Below are 24,655 nucleotides of genomic sequence, written 5' to 3'. Positions count from 1 at the left end.
TTAACACATACTGAGTCAAGCAAAACTTAAAGTAATATCTAGTATGTGAGTTATTAAAACCCTGGCAGTTCCAAGAGAAAATCTTCATGATATAAAAACAAGACAAAGGAAAAAAAAATAACTGAAAAAACCAATAAACAGAGAAATAAAAACTAAAAGAAGAAAAAGAACAACGAAACCAAACAGTATCAAAGATAAAAATTAAAAGGATGAAAACAAGTAAGTTTGAGGATTTGTTATAAAAAGGTACATGTTGTCGATCATCAGTGTAGTTACGATTTAGAAATCGATTCTCCGCAGCAACGTCCGACATAGTTGGCTCAAATTTCACATTACTATGATCTTGGACATTATGATCAGTAGTCTAATGATTAGTCGAATCTGTAACAACAACATTCAGTTGATGGTGACTAGCAGAATCTTGGACAAAATCATCATCAGATGAGACAATAGTGGCGAGGTTACGAGTTCTTTTACGCCGAATGAAGGTACGACTACCAGAACTAGTGGTTGCACAGGCTGCCGAAGATTTATTGTGAGGAACTTCTCTATTAACAGGTGCAATCAAAGAGTCGTATTGCGTATTTGTAGCTGTAAAATATGAGATATGCATACCATTGGTTCTCGCAAATTAGATCTTCTTTGGTGTCCATGTTGTATAAAAAGGTTTGCAAGTTCTTGAAGATCTCTTTCTGGCAGAATAACAGGTTCAACAACATGATCAAAGTTTCTGACAGTTCTTTCCATATTGAGTCGACGAGTCTTCCTGTCACTGCAAAGATTAGTATCATGATCATGAACTTTGCATTCTTCACAAAGTTTATACGGCTGCTTTTCAATAAAAAATCCCACCCATCTAGATACTCCTACAGCAGCGTTAGCAGCGTGCATACCCTTGATCATAGGAGTAGTAACATTCACTAGTCTAGTTTGACATGTGCTTAAGAATTGGCCTGAGGGGATGGACATTCTTAAGTCAAGCACGGAAGCCGCTGTTATTATTTTAACTCTCAGTAAAATTAAGAGCTAACCGTTAGTTCCAGTTAGCTGCGAGAGATATGAGTTGTCAAAAGAAGTCTTCGATCTTCGAAACTTCTAACCAAGAACACTACAATACAGTCCAAAACAGAGGTAGGTTAAAATAAACCCTAACTACTGCTTTTACTTCATCAAAACGAATCAAGCCAAATCAAGTCAACCCGATTAATTCCTTCTCTCCATATCTCTCGAAACCCTAAATTCCATCATTGTAGATCTTAATTAATGGCTTCTTCAGAGATCGAGATAGTTGCAGATACTCAAAACAACCACAACACAAATGAAACCAACGGTAGTGCTATCAATGTAGTTGAGATTAATGATGTCTTCGCTGCGTCTGCTTACGGTGATTTAGAAAAATTAAGGAAATTTGTGGGGAAAGATGGTTGTTCTGTTTCTACACCTGATGGAAATGGTTATTATCCACTTCAATGGGCTGCCCTAAATAATATCCCAGAAGTTACGCAATACATCATTCAGGTATATATATTGATTGTATCATATAATTTACCATATTTGATTCCTTTTCTTGATTGCTTTTAACATTTGCTTTATTTTTGTAAAGCATGGGGGCGATGTCAATGCTGTTGATAATGCACAGCAGACGGCATTACACTGGGCAGCAGTTCGAGGAGCTATTGCTGCAGCTGATGTGCTATTGCAAAATGGAGCACGGGTTGAAGCTGCCGATATTAATGGATATCGGGTAAAGTAAATTAAGATGGGATTTAGAAGGGAATTGATGTGAATTTTGATATTTGTTTTTTCTGGGAAATAGTTGTGCTAGTTGAGTTAATTGATTATATATGCACCAGGCAGTTCATGTTGCTGCTCAATATGGCCAAACGGGATTCTTAAACCACATTATGGCGAAGTATGGAGCTGATTTTGATACTCCAGATAACGAAGGGAGAAGCCCTCTTCATTGGTGTGTGTCACTAACTTTTTGTTTATCTACGCCGGATGACCAAAGTGACTAAGTGGGGACAGTATCGGTGGAGGGACGGGCAATTGCAAATGATTGAGTAACCTCTTTGTATTTGCATAGGGTTTTCTAGTTTTTGTTTTGTTTATAGAACACGTTCATATGTAGTTTGTACTTCTAATTTGTTTCTTCTCCTTGCATCATGTCACTAAGATTATCACGTTGCATTACAAGTTCTTGAATACATGATGCTTTAATCCAATTTGAACATTACCTGCCATTTGAAACGTGTACTACCTATAATTCCAAAATACCTGTATGATATAGGGCTGCTTACAAGGGTTTTGTGGACACTATAAGGCTGCTTCTGTTTAGAGATGCATATCAAGGGAGACAAGATAAAGAAGGTACACCGTACCCTAGCTCTGTATATATTCGTCTAATTTTTTTTCCTCTGTCTTTTAAAAGTCATATTCATGACCTGTATGTATCTGAAGTAAAAATGAACAATTTCTCTTAGTTACCAACCTAGGGTCATGTTCATCAATCACAATTGTGGCGTAACATGTCTCTTTACGGCACACAAATGCTATTTCATATTTGGCTGGAAATTCTTCAGTCTAGAATTCATGAGCTACAATCCTAAACACTATTAAGAACCTAACCTTAGTGTGCTTTTAGATTGCCTTCTCTTTTTTGTGAGAATTTTTTATTGAAATACAGTTCACCCTGACCCGCATCTCATATTCTGTCAAGATAATTTATTGTATTTCCTACTTGAACCACAGAAGAAACACCAACAGTGCTTAATTATTTGGCTACTTCATAGTTCTTCTGCGCTAACAGTGTTCTAATTTTTTGTTTAAGGTTGTACACCTTTGCATTGGGCTGCATTACGAGGTAATGTGGAAGCATGCACCATACTTTTACATGCTGGTACAAAGCAAGAGTTAGTGGTGAAAGACAAAGCTGGACTTACTCCTGCTCAACTTGCTTATGATAAAGGTCATCGAAACGTCGGCTTTATCCTTGTATGTACTCTTTTCTTGAAATAAATTTTTTTTATGTGTTTTGCACAAATAATCTCGGTAAAAGCAAAAGAAAATAAGAGAAAAACGATCGGTAATTCATGAATAGAACTATAGTTTGTTTGCATAAAGGTGGTCTTTTGGAAGAATCTTGCTTCGCCTTCCAGTAATTTGCATAACATGATTTGAGTGTGCGGCTTAGGTTCTCAAGAGTTTCTAAGCATGCCTTTCCAATCACTTTTCACTATACAGTAGCCCCATTTCCCTTCTGAAAAGTTTCTCAATTTTAACATTTAGTTGACTCTTCCAATGTCTTTTTATTGTGATTTTGGGTCAATTAAGTTTCTGTAATTGGTATTGTCACCTTCTTAAATCAGTTTCTTGAAAGACTCATCGATATCTTTTACTAGTTTTCATTTCTGTTTCTGATCTTGCTCACAATTATTGTTCTTTTCTTTTCTAGTCGAAGGCACAGAGGAGTGGAGGCAAACTCTGCGGAGGCAAATTTTTCTTGGGGAAGATAGAATCTGTAGGATATGCCCCTTAGTGCTCATTATAATCACTCAAGCCATTCTCTTTCTCAACTCAGTTCTTCTAGGTGTGTGGCAGTATGTTCAAAATCGTATATTAATATGTCTGGTACCAGTTGACAATATTTCAGAAATGGATTCCAGATTTCTAATTTATTCGTACTCGTTCTAGCTCCAAATTTCAGGAAAGTTACTGCTGTCGTCGGACTATGGGGATGGACTGCGATATCTTTTGCAGTTGCTGCACTTTTGATGCTTCACAGATGTGGCAGGTAACTTGCAAGGATTATCTATCACTCACAATTACCTTAATTCAGTAGCTTTTCAGGTCAAAGACATTAGTAATATTATTATAGAGACACTTCAATTGTGTAAACTGTTTCTCAATGAATTCCCTTATTTTCTCGCAGTAAGGATCCAGGCTACGTAAAGAAATCTTCTGGAAAGTCAGATCCTGCAGATACAGAGGTATGTGATGGTTTCTGTATTGATTTTAAATATTATCAAGCTCCGGCTTACTTATATGTACATGTGCATGATAAACACTGTGAAATATTTAGTTCTTTTTCAAGTGAGTACGTTGTAGCTGATTCATAACGGTTTTCCTTATACTGAGGGTAAGTCGTGTAAAGAAGCGTTTCTCTTATACCAGGGTAACACCAATAGAAAAGTATATATCCTCTGGCATTGTTTTTTCCGCCATTTAATATTCAAGCCTCAAATTAGTGCACTAACTTATCTAATCAAGGACCATTTTAATACTATACGTACGAGAATTGCAATATATGCCCTTCAAAAAAAAGAAAAGAAAAAAAGAATTGTGATATAAAATGTCTGACGACCTATTGTGCACTACAAACAAAGAATTTTAAAAGGGAGAAAATATAAAGTTATTGATCATGGATCTCGCTATATTTCATTGGTTTAGGAGATCGAGGAATAGAGCTAATATTCTGAAGGACGACGGTGTCACATATTTCGTCTATTTTATATAACATCCAATGACCTTCTATACCAGGCCAACTGTCATTGAAAAGAAACCTTCTATCAATTTCTGATTCAGTATACTCAACTGATCTACCTTAGTAATAAATATTCATAGATATTTAGACTGAAATATATGTTTGTTGTCTTAATGTCCATTTTCCCTTATCTGTGTAGTAGCTTGGATTTTGTTACGGTTCCACACCTTTATGCTTTTAATAGTAGAAGTACGTGTTTTATAACATTTGTGAATGCATCTTTGACACGTCTTCAGACTACACATACAGTTGATTTCCTACTTTTGATTCTTGAATGTTCCAGGATCCGTTGTTGAACATTGACCTAAACAGTTCCTCTATTTGGACGGGAAATTGGTCTCAACTTTGTCCTACTTGCAAGGTTTTTTCATTTAGCTCTTATTGTTTGGAGATATTTTACTTTTGAGCTTACTGTAAGTTATACATCCTAAATCCCAAATTGTTTTCTCTACTAACTATTATCAGATAATCAGGCCAGTTAGGTCCAAGCACTGTCCGACCTGTAAGCGCTGTGTGGAACAGTTTGACCATCATTGTCCATGGATATCAAATTATGTGGGGAAGGTAAGAAGTGGCAACTACAGTTTTCTATAAAATACAGCATTAATTTCTTCTGGAGCCGGAAGAGTTTATAGTAAGTGGTCAGATACAGTTGAGTAGAAAATGCCACATAAAATAGATGTCTTTTAGTAACTGATTTAGTGTGGTATAGAGCGGCCTTGCTTAAAATTGACCATTAGATGATGATTAAATTTATGAAGACTAGCTCTTCTTTCTGGTTCTGTTTTTGCACTTGGATTGATGAACGATTCAATGGGTTTCACTGACCTTGTCTCGCTAAATTGTGTCCAGTAGGAAGATATAATTCGGTTCCTTCGTAATATTATCTTTGGGTAATTCATATCCGTAAGTTGCCAACTTTGCATCATTTACTGGCTCTTTTTATCACACTTGATGTGATCGTTTTGTTTAAGAGCTATGTATTACGAAATTGATTTCTAGATAATAATCTTGTATTTTTCTTGATGGCAGAGAAATAAATGGGACTTCTTTATGTTAGTTTGCATGGGAACCATGACAGCACTGATCAGTACTGTTGTTACAGTTCAAAGTACGTCCTCTTAAATAAAACAGTTTTCAATGTAACACTTGTTTGTTTTCACACGAACTTGCCCATTTTAGACTTATTCATTCGTACCCTTGTATTTTTATAGGAATTTGGACAGATGTACCCGCATCACCAACATCCGGAAGTTGGGTTCATCATGTGGTAGCTACACATCCAGGTGCTGTTGGGTTTCTCGTGATGGACTCTATTATTCTGATTTGTGTCCTGACGCTGACTATATCTCAGTCATCACAGGTACATTGCTTTGAATCTATGACTTTTTTTTTTCCATTAAGAACAGTTAAATAGGGTGTTTCTTAGATATAATAAACCAGGTGATTCCAATTTATCTGCATGTTCTCCCTCTATATCGAGAAAACAAGCTGCACTTTTCTGACATGCGTTTGGTTTGGTCGCTGTTAGTAGTTCTGCATAGTAATGAATGCAGTAAAACAAGTATCTATGCTAGAAAACCTTGGTTTTAGTTGCTCAGATGTAAAAGTACATTGCATCTGAATTAGTTATGGGGTTTGGCGGTTGAAAGATCAAACAACAAGGTTGACTGACATTGTATGTTCTTGAAAATGAACAAAAGCAAGACTGGAAGGGGCTTCTTAGAACCCTGAACTCCATCAGATGGCCTTATGCAATCTGCGCAATTGAGATCATTTGTGGTCAGTTGAGTGCATGTAGCTGGGGTTTTATGCAATCCTGTACTCATCTTATGTTTTCCAGTACTCTTGCATATGACGATGTCAATCAATCTCATCTTGGGAAACATGACAAATATGGGAATATCTGTCATATTTATCATTATGCACAGCCCACCTTAAATGAGGAACTGTAAATGGCTTCTGCAGGTAGCACGGAATATCACCACCAATGAGTTGGCAAACAGGGCTCGCTATGGGTATCTTCGAAATCCTGATGGGAAGTTCAGAAACCCTTATAACCATGGATGCCGGAAGAATTGCTCAGACTTTTTCATAAATGGATATACTGAAGATGACGAGATTGCGTGGCCGACTTTACAACAAGCCACCAATTAAATACCACCATTTCCAAGAAAACTACTCTGATTTGGCAATTAGTAACTTACTCCATTAGAGGACCTCCCTTTCAGTTTGGAGATGGTCCCAAGAAAGTGACGCATAATCCACCAATACGTGGTACAGAGATTTGACAACCATTTGAGTAATTCATCTTCATTGACAGCCAGCTTTGACTTGGGTGAATATACGATATTCTGCTGCACGATTAAGGATGTTTGTAAATGTTATTCTTTCAATAGTTTCACTGTTTCAGAGACTTGCTTATCTCAGAAACTGTTCAGGAAGCTGGCCGTGGGTTGTTAAGTTGTCTATGTACCCTGGCATATGATGCTTCTCATCATTCTTATTGTGTAAAATTGTAATTCTTTAGAACTGATACAGCTCAGTATATCTCTATACTATTAATGTACCTTTGAAAATTCCATTTTTAGTCACTGTGCTGAGATTTTGTTACAGTTTGTACCTATTCCATTTCAGAATGATCCCAAAGACGCAATGGGTTTCTGTGGATATGGTTGAATCTGTTCTAAAAAAAACTGCGCGGGGGCTTTTGTATTGCATTCAGCAGTAACGCCCTTGAATTATTCACACTTCTTTTGTATGAGCCTGAGAAGTTTTATTAAATTTGATTATATTAATGGAAGAGCGACTCAAGTCCTTGTCAAGAATCTTCAATCTCACCGCTGCTTAATTATAATACAACAAAAATTCTATTTGAACCGACAAAAAAAACCTCGCCAAAACAACTACTCACACAAATTCCAATGGATTCCACTATAGGTGGCTCCCTGCTGTCCTCCACAGGGCCCACGGGCCCACAGCAAAAAAAACTGTGAGATAAATACAGCGTTCGGAAGGCTGCATTAGACAGATAATCCAACAGTTTAGTTCAAACTTTTTTCGTTCTATGACCTTAACCTAAATGAAGCGACCAAAGTTCGGAAGCATGGGATGAGTGTGGATAGGTACACATTATATACAGTCCTAGATATATATAACAGGTTGCCCCAAACAAAAGAAATGCTTTCTTTCATGTGTTGAACAGAGAATGCTCTTATTTCATAGGTGTCAACTCTTTCTCATCATCAAAGAAAAGAGTTTCTTTTATAAGTACAGAGCCAGGTACAATAGTTTGAATAGCAAGGTTCAAGTGGCTACCTCAAAGAGGAAATACACGCATTAAAAACAAATAGAAGGTGATTTTGATAACCAACACTGGTTGCTTTAGCTTTTCTGAATACCACTAGGCCAACTCTGATTCTTCACAGGCTGTAGAATGGTTTCAACCTCCAGAAGGATATCCCCATCTTTGCCAACGGTTGTGAGCTCCACAGCAGCAGCAACATTTTCCACAACCTGAGAAAAAAAGACACAACAATTGAAACAGATATAAGTTGCTTAGTTTTTTTGAAACCATATCCTATAACAAGGTATTCAGAGAATAAGAACCTGCTGAACAGAGTTCATGCCGACCAACACCGACGAAATTTCTTTATTCGATAAGCTAAACTGCAAGGATAGCTTTGAAATATTCTTTCCCTTCTCTTTGCAATGAGCAGCAGCAGCTTTGCATGCAGACTGTCACAAGTATATAGAGGTCAGTCCCAAACCATACTCTAAGAATACAGATCATTAGTGCTGAGAAAGAAAAAGAGAAAGTATAACTTGGAATATATAGATTTCACTAATCAAACTACAAGGCCTGAGTGGAGCAGAGTATTCAACACAAGTATGCCTAGAACTAGAAGAGTTCAAGGCAAATGAATTCTAGAATATTCCATAAAAACTATACAGCCACAAGAAGATCTAATTGCTCGTATGGTAAGAACCACCCTACCATATTGGTATTCCATGTTTGTTCGCAACAAAATTAGTGTCTGTATTTTTATCATATTGAAGTTTGTAACAAATATTCCTCAACAAAACTGTTTCAGTGAAAAGTATGTCTTAATACTTATCCCAATTTGCTTGTTGTATACATTCTTCTCAAGCCAAAAATTATTGTGTCCAATCCCACCAACCTACCATGCATGATTGTAAATGTTAAAATAAATCTTTTGTTCGGTTCAAATTTTAAAAGAGATATCTAATAATGCATACAGCAAGAGTTTGCGGGCATAACAAAGAATAGACAAAGAAAGAAGACCCCATAACACAATGCAATGATGATAAAAATACAAACAAGAAGAACCATGATCCAATATAGAAATAAGTCATAAAGAACACTTAACCTTGAGTTCTGGTGAAGCTGGATGCCATTCCGGGGGCCCTCTCTCCGTTAAAAGTCCCATTGCAAGAGGGGAAGCGCTGATCACACCAACTCCCTTGCTCTTAAAGTAAGGTAGCATATCCTCAAGAGCTGTATCATTGATGCTATAATGACAGTATGACAAAACCACATCCACACTACCAATAGGTACTCTATCAAGCACATAACTAAAAACCTCCATGGGAAGTCCAGTTATACCAATGAAACGAATCTTCCCTTCTTTCTTTAACTTTTGAAGTGCAGGAATGGTCTCATTCACGATCTGTTGCACAATCAAGAAAAAAATTGATTGAAATTGAGTTGTAAATAAAAAAAATTGACCTCACCAAAAAAAATGATAATCACCTGATCAAGATCCCCAAATTCAATATCATGGCATTGAAGAATATCAACATAATCAAGTTTCAATCTTGACAGACTTTCATCAATACTCTTTGTAACTCTCTCAGCACTAAAATCAAAACCCGAACCATATCGACCACATTTTGTGGACACAATAAATTGATCTCTTGGAACTCCAATTGCTTCGAGGCATTTCCCTAACATTGTTTCTGATAAAGTATCCCCATAATACCTACAAACAAAAAAAAAAAAAAAAATTCCCAATCAAATTTACAAATTAAAAAAAAATTAAAAAACAATCTGGGAAATTGAAGAATTGTGGTTTAAACAACATACGGAGATGTATCGAAGAAATTGATGCCGAGATTCAAAGCTTCACGAACTGTATCAATGGCATCTTTTTCTGAAACGTTTCCGAAAACGTTTCCTAATGGAGATGCACCAAATCCAACAGAACTTAGTTTAAGACCTGTGTTCCCAAGCTCTCGCTGTTCAAGTTTTGCCATTATTGGTACTAGATTCTGATAATTGGATTTGCAGAGGAACTTGTAGTAGTTGGTAGTAGTAGAGTAGCAACAAGAGTGGACAGCGAAAGAATCTAATATAGTGGAGGACGAAAGATAATTCATCACTGAATCGGTTTCCTAATAAAATACTGAAAATTCCAGCCGTACATTATTATATTCGAAAACGTGGTGGGACCCACAAATTTGAAAGAAACAGCAAAGTGGGACCCACAAAAATAAACACAAAACATCAAATTCTGCTATTCGGCATCTCAATTCTTACGGTACTCCAAACTCCTAAAATTCTCCTCCAGCAAAACCTTGTCTAGAGTGAAGCTCCTTAAAGCGGAGAAAACAGCGGAATCGATTGTTTGATTGAGTGAATCATTAGTAAAGATGAAAGTAAGTTAACAAGTTTTTAATATTCAGTTTCGATTTTGATTTTAGTTGAATTTTTCTTGATTTTTGTTGTTGTTGTTGTGGTGTTAAAAGATTGCAGTGGAAGGATGTATGCATGGAGATTTAGACAATGTCTATGCAACTTTATTACATTTGGAGAAAGTTGAGAACACAAAGATTGATTTACTTATCTGCTGTGGTGACTTTCAGGTTCAGTTTTATATTTTTTTTTTAGGTTTTTCTTTTCGAAGTTAAAATTAGGGTTTATTTGGTTTGAAATTTATGTGGTTATTTTCGTCTTTGATTTATTTGGTAATATTAGGCTGTAAGGAATGAGAAGGATTTGGAGAGTTTAAACGTGAAGCCAAAATACAAAACCATGAATTCATTCTGGAAGTATTACTCTGGTCAAGAAGTTGCTCCGTTTCCTACTATCTTTATTGGTGGGAATCATGAAGCATCCAATTACCTGTGGGAACTGTGAGTTAATACTTTGTCTTTTTAAAGAATGTATGATGAATTTGGCTGACTCACTGGCTCTAAATGCCCTTCGTAAGGTTCTTTGAAAGTTAAGATTTCAAGTACCAATATGAGGTCTTAAATTATGTATTCTGTAACCCGTGACACGAATAATATTTCGTCAAAGAAAATCCAGATTGCTTTTAATTTTTTGTGCTCATGTTGCCAGAATTATAAGCTGTTCCTTTTTGCATTCTTTTGGTAGGTACTATGGAGGGTGGACAGCGCCTAATATATATTTTTTGGGATTTGCTGGGGTTATAAAGTTTGGTACTGTACGTATTGGTGGACTGTCTGGAATTTACAATGCACGCCATTACCACTTAGGTAAGTACACAATTTCTTTTCATTCAAGTTTTGCATTCATTGCCATGTGGGTTTCCTTGAAAGATCTGGCATATATCTCAAGTTCAGTTTGGACTGTCTTTTGTAGTTCCTTGCTGATTTCTTATTAGGTTTGTAATACGGTCTTCATTGTGCATGAAAGCAAATTACATGTTTTATGAACAGGGCATTACGAGAGGCCTCCTTATAATGAGAGTGATATTCGATCTATCTATCATGTGCGTGAGTACGATGTCTACAAGCTCATGCAAGTTGAAGAACCTATCGATATTTTCCTCTCACATGATTGGCCTGTGGGTATCACCGACTATGGAGATTGGAAGCAACTAGTTCGTTTCAAACCCTATTTTGAGCAAGAGGTAAGTCTTATATGTTGATATATCAGGTAGTTGATAGTAATACTAATGGGATGCTTCCATGCTGAAAATACGCTCCATTGCAGAACCGTAACTCGTCGTATCTTAAGGAGTTGGATATTCCTGGCCATTATTAACTCTTGCACTCTCTTGAATAGGATTCAGGCATACATCATTTGCATTGTCACACTGCTTTCTTGTGTTCGGGCTGTCGGCACAAGTTCGCGCATTCAGTTAGTTCTGGCGGCACAATGATTGCTTTGTATTTTGTGCAGATTCAGGATAAAACCTTGGGAAGTAAAGCCGCTGCAGATCTGATGGAGAAATTGAAGCCTCCTTACTGGTTTTCTGCTCATCTGCATTGCAAATTTGCAGCATCGGTCCAGCATGGGGAGAGTGGTCCAGTTACAAAGTTTCTTGCACTTGATAAGTGTCTCCCAGGTCGCAAATTTTTGCAGGTATACCTTCCTATGCTCACGTGTTTAACACTTTAGTTTTAATTTTTATGTAAGACATAATCTTATATTTTTCATTTTCTGGTGTTGCTTTGTTCTTCAGATTGTGGATATTCCATCAGAGCCTGGACCCTATGAGATTCAGTATGATGAAGAATGGCTTGCAATTACAAGGAAATTCAATTCCATCTTTCCTTTGACCAGAAATACCACATGGTTGGGGTGTGTATCTTGTAAAACATACTTTAAGGACTTCTCTATTTGTTTGCCTCTGTGTTTTTATGCTTGCAGTTGAAATCGTAGTTTAGATTTGTCTGACTTTCTGTTTGAATATAGGAGTGTACAGCTTGACAAGCAAGATCGCGAGTGGGTTAAGAGTAAGCTGGCAACTAGAGGCCCGAAGCCTTTTGATTTTGTGCAGACTGTGCCTCCCTACAATCCCAACCACTCAATGTCGAGGGCTTCCTGTTCTGGTAATGTTTCGAGATCTGGTATGAAAATAAAGGTTATTGTATGTCGTAGTTAATTTGATCAAAAGAGAAAGTTTTCTCTTCATCCTTTAAAGCTAGTGCTCAGTGTTATGTGTATGCAGACGACACAGTTTTGGTATATTTTTGAAGTTCCCGTAGCATAAATCTACTCCACAATTAGTAAATCTTGATAAACACCAAGATGAGATCCCATATTTCACGTAGCATACCTTCCTGAAGTTTGGTTGCCATTTTAGTAACTAGTAGAACTATATTGTTCTGTTTCCCTAAATCTTGTTTGTATTATTCCTGAAGTTGTTGTAGTTGCTTAATATTTCTTTTCAAGTTACCATTATTAATTAAATAATACCATGGTGATGTTAGTGTCGTCGTTTTAAACAAAGGCATATATAGTGCATATTCCTTTTGTACATATTGTAAGTGTCTTTTTCTGTTTTGCAGGGCAATCGAGAAACCCGCAAACAGCATCTCTATTGCAGCTTTTAGAACTTCCATATCTTCTTGATGCTGCTGCAGAATCAAAACATAGTCCTATGCCCTATAGCTCAAAAAGTAAGTATTCTTCTATCGTTTAGCAATATCTGTACTAGACGGTTACTGTGCTGTATCTCTTCGTTTGATTTTCATTTTTGAACGTTCTCTTATTTATATTGATATTTTGAGGTGATTGTGGTGCTTATACATATCAAGTTGTAATTGTTGAAGTGGAATCATGGATTCTGATATTTCAACAAGGGGGAATTATGTTGCCACTTGGGAAAACCCTTTTCACCCAGTGTTAACTAATCCTAGCCCAGAGCTGGTCTGGCGTGGATTTTGTAAGAAACATGTTATGCTTACCTGTTGAAACATAGAAAAGAAAATAAATATATTTAGAAATAGTGGTAACAAACTGCTGTTTGGGGTTTGTTAAGAACCTAGGCTTTCCTTCAGTGACAAATTAAAATGTAACAGAAAAGCAGAGAATATCTTGAGAAGCATCTTGCAAGTTACAATGTCACGTCAATAAGGCAATTAGTATTAGTATGTAAAACATGTTTCAGACGGATGATCTACTGCCGGTAGAAGAACTTTGGGCTTCAGCTGCTAAGTAACTGATAGAACTTTTTGTGTTAAAAAAATGCTTCAAGGTTAGATGGCATCAAAGTGTGAAATCTAAATGTGCTCGTGTTCCTTTGGCTGAACAAAAATCTTAAAAAAAAGAACAAAAATCTTTAACAAACATGCTTTGGAAAAGTGCTTGTACGCTAGGATATTGTGTGCCAAGTACAGGATAAGGGTAAACATGATTACCGCAAAGGCACATGTATGCTTGGATTTGTTTTCCAGGAATGTTGAATTTTAAGCGCTCTGTACAAGTTTGTATAAAAACCTAGACATTGTTGTTTGCATGATAGTTTAAATTCGAATCCTATTTTTAGGTCTATTTGATTTTTTGCTTTTTGTTTTATCGGTCTTATATGTTCTCTTCTTTAACTAATTAACAGATATAGATGAAGCGGCTTCTGATGGTGATGACGACGATGCTGCAACTGATGATGTAGACGAAATTGAACTCCCCGAAGGTGATGTGGATACCTAACATGATATGTAAAGCTTGTTTTGGCTGATGTTATTCCCGATGATCATAATCTTAGATAGGGTTGCTACTATAGCGTGATGTTTGGGGAGTATTCAATTTTTGACGGTTTACGTCCCTCTATGAAAAGGTACTAGTGACCCTGTATTAGCAGTTGAGTCATTGTTCATATTGAAAAGGTAATATTCAACAATAGGTCTAATACAAAAGAGCTAATGAAGAGCATGACTCAGATTTTTACGTGGTTGGCATAAAGCTCACATCCATGGGTTAGTTTTACTGTTATTGTTTTCATTATGTAGTTGTTGGAACTCCATTAAAGAGTAATGAAGCTCAGTGAGAAAATAGAGAGTGTTTTTTTTTTTCTTGATTTCAGCGATCAAGCTCATTTTCTAAGATAGTTACTATTTTGTCCTTAGCTTAATAAGTCAGCATCTAAGGTATTGTTGTATTGTATATCGTTGTAGCCTAGTAAGTTGCTTCGGCTTTAATCGCGCTCCATATGTTAATGTAGGCTTTTAATACTAACATGTTGCTCCTTTTTTCTTTTTTTTTTGAACAACAATCCTTAAAACAAAGACTTATTGCCTTGCTTATCCCCCGCTTTGGTTTGGTGACTTGCCTTTGCCTATGTAACTCTGGTTGCTCCTTGCTTTCATTGCTCCAACCACAACGTAATGAAATGTAATAGTAAATTAATATAAAAATCTCTGTGCCATGCTCTTTTCTATTGCTTATAAGTATTGAATCAAGATCCAAAGATCGCTGACGCCTGGAGTAGCTGCTGGAAAATTGTACTTACAAGGCCCATGCTAAACACTCGACTTTTAAATATAACCTTGAGTACTCTTTTGGATGCACTACACTCTCCGAAAATCAGGGTGCACATTCGTCTTTTTCAATTTTAAAAATCTAATCTCTGATATTAGTTAAATGGATTTTAAGCTACCTTTCTCATTTTGCATAAGAAGATTAAATTAGATATTCTAAGCAATTGTTAATTATTAATTAGTCAAACCACCACCACATTTCAGGGAATAGTCAACACACTCGAGTACCTAAAATTGTCAACCATCAAGGTCCTTATTCTAGTCTCCCCCTATCTCTGCAATGAGCGTCACCATCCATTTTCGTCATCCTTATCTTTATCAAAAATAAATAAAAAGAGCGCTAAGTCATCCTCGAAATGATGATTTCTTATCGGAATTTTAGTGACACTAGAAGCATATCTAGAGCGGAAATGATAATTAGCAAAATAGGACCTCAAATCTTGTATCACTAACTTTTGGTTTTTTACCCCGCAATTTGTCAGTGTAGAGAACTTGGACTCCAGAATCGATTCGAAATCAGAAAATTTCCCATTGGTTACATGTCTGCATTGTGGCTAGTTTTCGTTGATGCATAAATTTCTATATTCGATCTGTTTTGAGCGAAATTAAAATCTGAATGCAAAAGTAAGCACTAAAAATCAGACCCTGCAGCTTATAACCTTCGAAAATCCCGAGTTGTCTTTTATGATGATGATATGTTTACGAAAAAGAGTACGATGCAAGTTCCAAATATTATATAAATTAATAATTATTAATAAAAAATTTGAAAAGTTCTTTATACATAATAAACTTTAGGATCATATGAATCAATAGTTGCTTGTTTTTATTTGAAGTTCAAATCTAATTGCATTTAATTTCTAATAGTTCGTAATGTCAAGTGGTCTCCGAGAGTCAAAACCCGGAGTCATTCAATTTATTAACGTTATGAATAGAAAATATTCTCTAAATTAATATATTATTAATTTATCTTTAAAATAATAAATTATTAATTTATCGATAATTTAATCTCTCTTTAAATTAATAAAATTTAGTTCCCAAGGCTATTAAATTATAGAGGTTTAACGGTAATTTGCAAATTTGTGTGAGACAACAATTTGCCAAACCTTGCGGTGCTATTACCACGTGGACTCTGTTATCTAGAGGTCCAGCAGAGTGATTGTGTGATTGAATAATTGAACGAATTTATATACTCCTTCCGTTCTTAAATAATAGGCTGGTTTCTATAAATAGCTGTTTCAAAAAAAATAGGCTGGTTTCTTAATTGGGAAAGTCAAATGTTACTTTAGTTTTCTGGGACCATTTTTCTCTTAACTTCTTTTGATGACAAGTGTCATGTGGACCATTTCACTTACTTCTTTTGCTTATAAGTGTCATGGGGATCATTTCACTTCGCTTCTTTTATTGACAAGTGTCATGAGGACCATTTTCAATGATTAGTTCTCTTAATTTCTTTAATTTTCTCTAAAAACAAAACCTTCTTATTAATTAGGAACGAAGGGCGTATAATGCAATAATTGGACGACTAAAAAGAATCCTTTGGTGATGAGAAATTGTTAAATGACAGTCGCACTTTTTACAGGCTAACTTGAGGTCTACTCAGATTTTATGGCCCAACTATTGGTTGAAACTTGAAACTATTATTACCTTGTATTGAAATCTCATACTAAATCTAGTACTCATGATTTATTTTCATTTCTCTCAAAACATATCAAAAGTTCGAAACTTTTCTATCTTTTAACCAATTTTCACTTTAGATCTGTTGTAGTATGGATTGGCAAGAGAAAGAGAATTTACTCATTATGTATGAAATACATATATAGGTTAATAGGGTGTAAACCTTTGATTATATATAGATGGGCCGCATACATGGACCAAAGGCTTGTGTGGTTCAATAATAGTGCTTCATATGTGGTACTTCACATATAATGCTTCAGATGGACCGATTCAATTATAGTTCTTCCGATCTAGTTTCTCTCCTCGATGACCATTGCATCTACGTCAATTGCCTCATTAAAACCTCGCCAGAAAAATCCTAAGGGACAAAACCTAAACTAAGGAAAAAAAGTATAACATTAAGAAAACTTTGAACATTGTTGGAATCATATGTTGCCTCGTTAAAAGGTTGACAAGGGAAAAAATTCAGTGGGATGAAACCTTGACGAAGGGAAAAGAGTACAACACGATAAGTCCAGAAATATGTATTTGCCGAATATCCATAGTGAAAACGTGGGGGTACCAAAATACTCCACCAACTTTTTGTATATCTTTCTCTCACAATCAGAATGTTACCGAGACAAGTCCGTGACCCTGATTATACCGTTGTTTGAGGGTGAAAACGGTTTCTGTTGATTTTGGTAATTTCGGGTGTGTGGGTGAGAAACGAATTTAAACACTAAACAATGTACTGCAAGGGAGTACTTTAGATTCGAGAGAAGGCCGGCATGGTATGGCGCGACAAGTTGGTTGGCATGCCATTGGCACATATGGCATGGCATGCCTTGGCGCGGTTTGGCGTGGCAAAAACTAGGGTTTTGGGCCAAAGGTTACCATGCGTTGTTTGCCGACCTTGGACGACTAGGATTTGCATATAGGATGGAAGGGTGGCAGTTGATCGTCGCACGCCTTCGTTTTGATAGCCGCATGGGGAAGGCCGACATGGTATGGCGCGGCAAGATGGTTGGCATGCCATTGGCACATGTGGCATGGCATGCCTTGGCGCAGTTTGGCGTGGCCAAAACTAGGGTTTTGGGCCAAAGGTTACCATGCGTTGTTTGGCGACCTTGGACGGATAGGATTTGCATCCAGGATGGAAGGGTGGCCGTTGATCGTCGCACGCCTTCGTTTTGGTATCCGCATGAGGAAGGCCGGCATGGTATGGCGCGGCAAGGTGGTTGGCATGCCATTGGCACATGTGGCATGGCATGCCTTGGCGCGGTTTGGCGTGGCCAAAACTAAGGTTTTGGGCCAAAGGTTACCATGCGTTGTTTGGCGACCTTGGACGGTTAGGATTTGCATCTAGGATGGAAGGGTGGCTGTTGATCTTCACACGCCTTTGTTTTGGTAGCCATATAGTGAAGGTCGGCATGGTGGGGCCAAGGACAATGGCGCGGATGGCTTGGCATATTTGGGCCAAGGGTTTGGTACAGACGGCTTGGTATGGTGGGGCCAAGGAAAGGTGTGGTTGGCTTGGCATGGTGGGGCCAAGGGTTTGGCATGCCATTGGCGCATGGTGCGGCTATCATGGTTGGGACCAAGGCAAGGTGCGATTGGCTTGGCATGGTGGGGCCAAGGGTTTGGCATGCCATTGACGCATGGTGCGGCTAGCATGGTTGGAATGCCTTGGCGTGGTAGACGTGACTAGCATGGTTGGAATGCCTTGGCGCGGAGATGCGGCTGGCATGGTTTTCCATTGGCACAGTGGTGTGGCTGGCATGGTTGGCATGCCTTGGCGCGGAGATGTGGTTGGCATGGTTTGTCATTGGCACAGTGGTGCGGCTGGCATGCCTTGGCGTGGAGATGTTGCTGGCATGGTTTTCCATTGGCACAGTGGTGCGGATGGCATGGTTGGCATGCCTTGGTGCGGAGATGTGGCTGGCATGGTTTGCCATTGGCACAGTGGTGCGACTGGCATGGTTGGCATGCCTTGGCGCGGAGATGTGGCTGGCATGGTTTGCCATTGGCACAGTGGTGCGGCTGGCATGGTTGGCATGCCTTGGCGCGGAGATGCTGGCATGGTTTTCCATTGGCACAGTGGTGCGGCTGGCATGCCTTGGCACGTTTGCATGAGAATTAGGGTTTGGCACAGATGATGTCAGTCACTGTTAAGGGTTTTGCAGTGGAACATGACACATAAAAAAAGGTACCCTGGTAATTCTTACGTAGGCATGCTGATCGATTCAATAAATATGCTAATGGTCTTAGTGACGTCATGTCAGTTGTACGGTTTTACGATTTTAACCCTAAGCTAAAAAAACACCATCAAAAACCGTGAGATTAGTTGGACGATTCCAAAGATCAATATCCAAGAATCAACCAAGTCGTATCCAACAATTGCGATAGACTTATCTACTTGAATTGATTTTAACGTAAAACCTGTGATATTTCAATTATAAATAAAAACAATATAATGCGAAAAATATATAACTCAGACACCATAAATTTTGTTAACGAATTAAACCGCAAATGCAGAAAAACCCCGGGACCTAGTCCAGACTTGAACACCAAACTGTATTAAGCCGCTACAGACACTAGCCTACTATCATAACTTTAGACTGGATTGTAGTTGAGGCCGAAATAAACCGTCATAGCAATTCAGTTACATCGCGCTCCTTACGCCTCTTGAATCCCAGCAGGATTCTGTGTAATTGATTCTCTTAGATGACGTCCTTTACAACCTAAGAGTTGCTTCAACTTAATTGAAGACTTTAAACCAATCTGCCTCCCACAGATAATCATATATGTGATTTACGTTATGATCAAAGATCAAGGTGAGGTAGGAAATCGATTGCAATAGACAAAGTCTAACAAACCTCAAAATTCATTCTTATTGACTCCCGAAGAGCAGCCTAGATTATTATTCACCTCACAAGTATAAAATTTTGTAATCACAAAGTCTGAGATGAAGAAACTTTGTGATTTTTATCTATCTTGTTTGTTGGACCAAAGCTCAACAATCAAAACAAGATCAGGATACACAAACTATCAAGATAACGGTAGCTGGACATGGATTCACGAATCCCTAGGTGAAGTCTTTATAGTCGCTAAAACCTAAAAGGATTTTAAGGTGAGGACGACTCTAATTTAGAACTACGACACACAAGAATAGTGTCAGGGATTCAAAGATCCCAGTTGTTTGATGTTCTCCTTTAATAGACTTTCAAGATCAAGGTTGTTTTAGCTTTAAGCTAAGATAGCTTTAGAATCAAGCAATCAATAATCACCGTTAGATGAAAAACTTGACTTGAGATTCACATAATAGAATATACACTCTTGTTAGGATGAACCGTAACCGAACCGCGTATAATGCTTGGTTCCTAAAAGTTAGCCGAAACTAGCCAATTGAACAATATATAACACTTTAAGAATTTTATTGAGTCACAAATGTGATCAATCATGTATAGATGTGTTCTTAGAGAGTTATTCAAATGTCGATTATCTTATAGAAATAATTCTGATGCATTAGGACACGAGCATTAGCAAACGCCTCAGAAGCCTCGTCCGAAGCCATCACATTTTCAATTGAAGGGTTGATCTGACTAGCACTTAGTCGATCCACATAAAGATACATCACATGAAGGTATTGCGTTTGGCTAACCTTAAATAACTCTTCACATTCACGAACTAGTCGGGCATTACCAGCAACAGTAGCTTGCAACTGTTTGAGGGTGAAAACGGTTTCTGCTGATTTCGGTAATTTCGCGTGAGTGGGTGAGAAACGAGTCTAAACCCTAAAAAATGTACTGCACTGGAGTACTTTAGATTCAAGAGATCAATCTGTACAAATCCGACCTAAACCAAGAAATGGTCGTTCCAGACTTACTTCGGTCACCAAGTGAAGGAGAAGGGTTGGTTTTGGGGAGGGAAGCGAAGAGAGTGTTGAGACCAGAATAGTTGATTCTGGAAGAGTAGTTGTTCGACGACTTGTATCAGAAAGTGGAAAGCAAACAGATGGGAAATCTAACAAATGATTTCTGAGTGTTGTATGCTCCTGACCAAAACTTGTTGTCTGGTGGAAATAGGTGAGACCTATTTATACAAGTCGCAACGAAACATACCATGGTCTCGTAAGAATTGGAAACGGTTTGAGTAAATGGAAGGAAACGGTAACGGGTAACGCCTGGAATTGATGTTTCCATAATGAAGGAAACGTTTCACCATTACTCCTTGTATTTACTAACCGCCTCATTCTTATGACACTTTCTCGTAACGGGCGTAGTGTACGCCGCACACTGTAAACCGCCAAACCAATATCCTAATGAGCATCCCCCAATTTGTGACATGTTTTGATGACTCGAGTGTTTTCGTGGAAAAACGTGTAGCATGTTGCTACGTGTGGCATGGCCAAAGGGGCGTTTGTAGACAAGTTGGTGCCGTGACCAAAGAATAAGCATCGTAGCCAGGTTGTTGTCGTGACCAGAGAGTTAGCATCGCAGCCAAGTTGGTGTCGTGACCAAGAGTTAGCATCGCATCCAAGACATTGCCACGAGTCGTTTGGTGGAAGGTTTGTACGGATGAGATCTGCATCTCAGGAAGAAAAGTATCCGTAGATTGTTGCAATCCTTCATTTGGTAACTAGCGGCGTGGTTGCAGCGCTTGCATATTCTTGGCACGACCAAATTAGGGTTTCGGCGTCGTGGCTAAGAATTGGCGTCGTGGCCAAGAGATTGCCACAAATCGTTTGGTGGCAAGTTTGTATGGCTGAGATTCGTATTTCAGGAGGAAAGGCAGCCGTTGTTTGTTGCAACCCTTCGTCTGGCAACCAGCGACATCATTGTAGCGCTTGCATGCTCTTGGCACGACCAAATTAGGCTTTTGGTGTCGTGGCCAAGAGATTGTCGCAAATCGTTTGGTGGCGAGTTTGTACGGCTGAGATTTGCATCTCAGGAGGAAGGGTGGACGTTGATTGTTGCAACCCTTCTTTTGGCAGCCAGCGGCATGTGGTAGGGCCGGCATGGCTTTGGCATATTTTAGGCGCGGCAAAACCATGATGTTTGGCCTTGGGACGGAAGTTGCCATGCGTTAGGTGGCGAACTTGGACGGCTGAGATCTGCATCTCAGATGGAAGGGTAGCCGTTGATTGTTGCAACCCTTCGTTTGGCAGCCAGCGGCATGTGGTAGGGTCGGCATGGCTTTGGCATATTTTAGGCGCGACCAAAATTAGGGTTTTGGAAAAACCGTGATGTTTTGCCTTAGGCCGGAAGCTGCCATGCGTTAGGTGGCGAACTTGGACGGCTGAGATCTGCATCTCAGACGAAAGGGTAGCCGTTGATTGTTGCAACCCTCCGTTTGACAACTAGCGGCGTGGTTGCAGCGCTTACATGCTCTTGGCACGGCCAAATTAGGGTTCGGCGTTGTGGCTAAGAATTGGCGTCGTGGATAAGAGATTGCCACAAATTGATTGGTGGCAAGTTTGTATGGCTGAGATTCGTATCTCAGGAGGAAAGGCAATCGTTGATTGTTGCAACCCTTCTTCTGGCAACCAGCGGCATGGTTGCAGCGCGTGCATGCTCTTGGCATGGACAAATTAGGGTTTTGGCGTCGTGGACAAGAATTGGTGTCGTGTCCAAGAGATTGCCGAAAATCGTTTGGTAGCGAGTTTGTACGGTTGAGATTTGCATCTCAGGAGGAAGGGTGGCCATTGATTGTTGCAACCCTTGTTTTGGCAGCCATCGGCATGTGGTATGGCCGGCATGACTTTAGCATATTTTAGGCGCGGCCAAAATTAGGGTTTTGGCAAAACCGTTATATTTGGCCTTGGGCCGGAAGTTGCCATGCGTTAGGTGGCGAACCTGGATGTCTGAGATCTGCATCTCAGATGCAAGTTTAGCCGTTGATTGTTGCAACCCTTTATTTGGCAGCCAGCGGCATGTGGTAGGTCCGGCATGGCTTTGGAACAGTGGCGCGGCTGGCATGGTTAGCATGCCTTGGCGCGTAGATGTGGTTGGCACGGAATTCCATTGGCACATGAGGCATGGTTGGTATGCATTGGCGCGGAGATGTGGCTGGCATGGCATGCCATTGGCACATGTGGCATGGTAGACATGCCTTGGCACGGAGGTGTGGCTGGCACGGCATTCCATTGGCACATGTGGTGCGGCTGGCATGGTTGGCACGCCTTGGCGCGGAGATGTGGCTGGCACGGCATGCCATTGGCACATGTGGCATGGTTGGCATGCCTTGGCGCGGAGGTGTGGATGGCACGGCATGCCATTGGCACATGTGGTGCGGCTGGCATGGTTGGCATGCCTTGGCGCGAAGATGTGGCTGGCACGGCATGCCATTGGCACATGTGGTGCGGCTGGCATGGTTGGGATGCCTTGGCGCGGAGATGTGGCTGGCACGGCATGCCATTGGCACATGTGGTGCGGCTGGCATGGTTGGTATGCCTTGGCGCGGAGATGTGGATTGCACGGCATGCCATTGGCACATGTGGTGCGGCTGGCATGGTTGGCATGCCTTGGCGTGGAGATGTGGCTGGCACGACATGTCATTGGTACATGTGGTGCGGCTAGCATGGTTGGCATGCCTTGGCGCGGAGATGTGGCTGGCACGACATGCCATTGGCACATGTGGTGCGGCTGGCATGATTGGCATGCCTTGGCGCGGAGATGTGGTTGGCACGGCATGCCATTGGCACATATGGTGCGGCTGGAATGGTACGCATGCCTTGGCGCAGAGATGTGGTTGGCACGGCATGCCATTGGCACATGTGGTGCGGCTGGCATGCCTTGGCGCGGAGATATGGCTGGCACGCCTTGGCGCAGAGATGTGGAATTAGGGTTTAGCGTGTTGAAACCCTAATTAAATATGCGGTATGTATGATTGGCACGCTTGGATAGCATGCGCGGCTGGCATGTGCGGAGATGATGCCAGCCAGTACTGAGTGTTCTGCTGTGGAGTATAGCACACATATATAAAAAAAAAGATACCCCGATAATTTTACGTAGGCGTGTTTGAATGGTTCAATAAATGTGTTAGTGGTGATAGTGGCGTCATGTCAGATGCAAGGTTTTATGATTTTAACCCTAGCCTAAAAACCACCATCAACAACAACAATTCAATTTTTTGATTCTTAAGAGACAAACATAAAGCGTTGAATGATTCTTACATTAGTAGCAATCCTTTTTTGTCTAAGAATACCTAGGCTATATATATGTATAAAAAAAAGGGGGGAGAACTTTTCAAGATGAAGATGATTCAGTTATGAGCATACGACAACGTGCGATTTCTTGTTCTATATCTCGTATCATCACAAGCACTTCTTCACATTGAATAGTAGCCATAGTTGAAGCATCCCGCATATCTCCTAGCACTTGGTCTACCTCATACAAAATCCTCTCGGATGCATTGTTGTGACGAGCCATGTTGGAAGTCTCATCTTGTTCTTCGAATGCTTTGCGGGCATTTTCCTGCACAGTCAGCCTATGAGTCCGCAAAGCTTTCACTTCACTCTTTGGGACCAACAGCCGTGCCAATTCCACTTGTCTATCCAAAGGATGCACCAGGGCGCGTATCATGCACAAAGACAATGCGTAATCATGCATACGATGGATTGGAAGATGAGAAGCGGACACATCATCATCCGCGATAACCTGATCAATATCTATTATCAAGGTTTATTTCTCGCAACATCCGATCAGATTCGTGGCGAGCGGTGACAACATCGCCTAATGCACGCTGAACCCTGAAAGAAACCGGCCCAGACACTTGGACTTTCCGAGCTGTTAAGAATACTTTGTATTGCTTGTCAAACTGGGCACGCATTTTTGTACGACTCGCCAGTCTTCTTTCCCTGAGCAATTCTATTTCAGTCCTTACGAGTCGTAAGCGGTCTAACTCGGATCCGCTCCTATATGAGGATACTAACGATGGCACGGAAGCCAGAGATAATACATAACCGTATAAATGTTCATCCATATAGAGAATACTAGTATAAACAATGAACATAGTATAAAAATGAATACATCATACTAACACAGATAGTCTATTTATAGGAAATACATACATCAAGGCATTTATTACTCCACAGCTATTGTCACAACTCTTACTTACCGAAAAAAAGAAAAAATTAAATTATTATAAAAAAAATCATCATGGTAACATATTAAGCGCCAGGTGAACTTCATCAAGAGCCATCTCAAT

At 39.5% G+C, this 24,655-nt stretch overlaps 2 protein-coding genes and 1 pseudogene across 2 annotated transcripts; 2 read left to right on the top strand and 1 right to left on the bottom strand.

Annotated features, from left to right (window-relative positions):
- The first annotated feature begins 1,107 nt into the window (after positions 1–1,107).
- LOC113347405 lies at positions 1,108–7,125 on the top strand (annotated as a pseudogene).
- A 580-nt stretch (positions 7,126–7,705) lies between these two features.
- LOC113347404 (L-galactose dehydrogenase-like) lies at positions 7,706–9,946 on the bottom strand. Its single transcript, XM_026591048.1, has 5 exons — positions 9,651–9,946; positions 9,318–9,546; positions 8,935–9,234; positions 8,153–8,281; positions 7,706–8,059 (listed from the first exon to the last, which is right to left on the bottom strand). The coding sequence occupies exons 1-5, from the start codon at positions 9,941–9,943 to the stop codon at positions 7,928–7,930; spliced, it is 1,083 nt and encodes a 360-aa protein (XP_026446833.1). The 5' UTR covers positions 9,944–9,946; the 3' UTR covers positions 7,706–7,927.
- Positions 9,947–10,093: 147 nt separating this feature from the next.
- LOC113347403 (lariat debranching enzyme-like) lies at positions 10,094–14,452 on the top strand. The gene is made up of 10 exons (XM_026591047.1): positions 10,094–10,222; positions 10,313–10,429; positions 10,542–10,699; positions 10,944–11,065; positions 11,249–11,442; positions 11,715–11,897; positions 11,998–12,116; positions 12,231–12,367; positions 12,827–12,937; positions 13,873–14,452. Exons 1-10 carry the CDS (start codon positions 10,217–10,219, stop codon positions 13,965–13,967), a joined length of 1,242 nt encoding a protein of 413 aa, XP_026446832.1. The 5' UTR covers positions 10,094–10,216; the 3' UTR covers positions 13,968–14,452.
- The last annotated feature ends 10,203 nt before the right edge of the window (positions 14,453–24,655 follow it).

Source organism: Papaver somniferum, chromosome 2, assembly GCF_003573695.1.
Source record: "Papaver somniferum cultivar HN1 chromosome 2, ASM357369v1, whole genome shotgun sequence".
NCBI lineage: Eukaryota > Viridiplantae > Streptophyta > Magnoliopsida > Ranunculales > Papaveraceae > Papaver > Papaver somniferum.
This window is presented reverse-complemented; position numbering and strand designations above follow the sequence as displayed.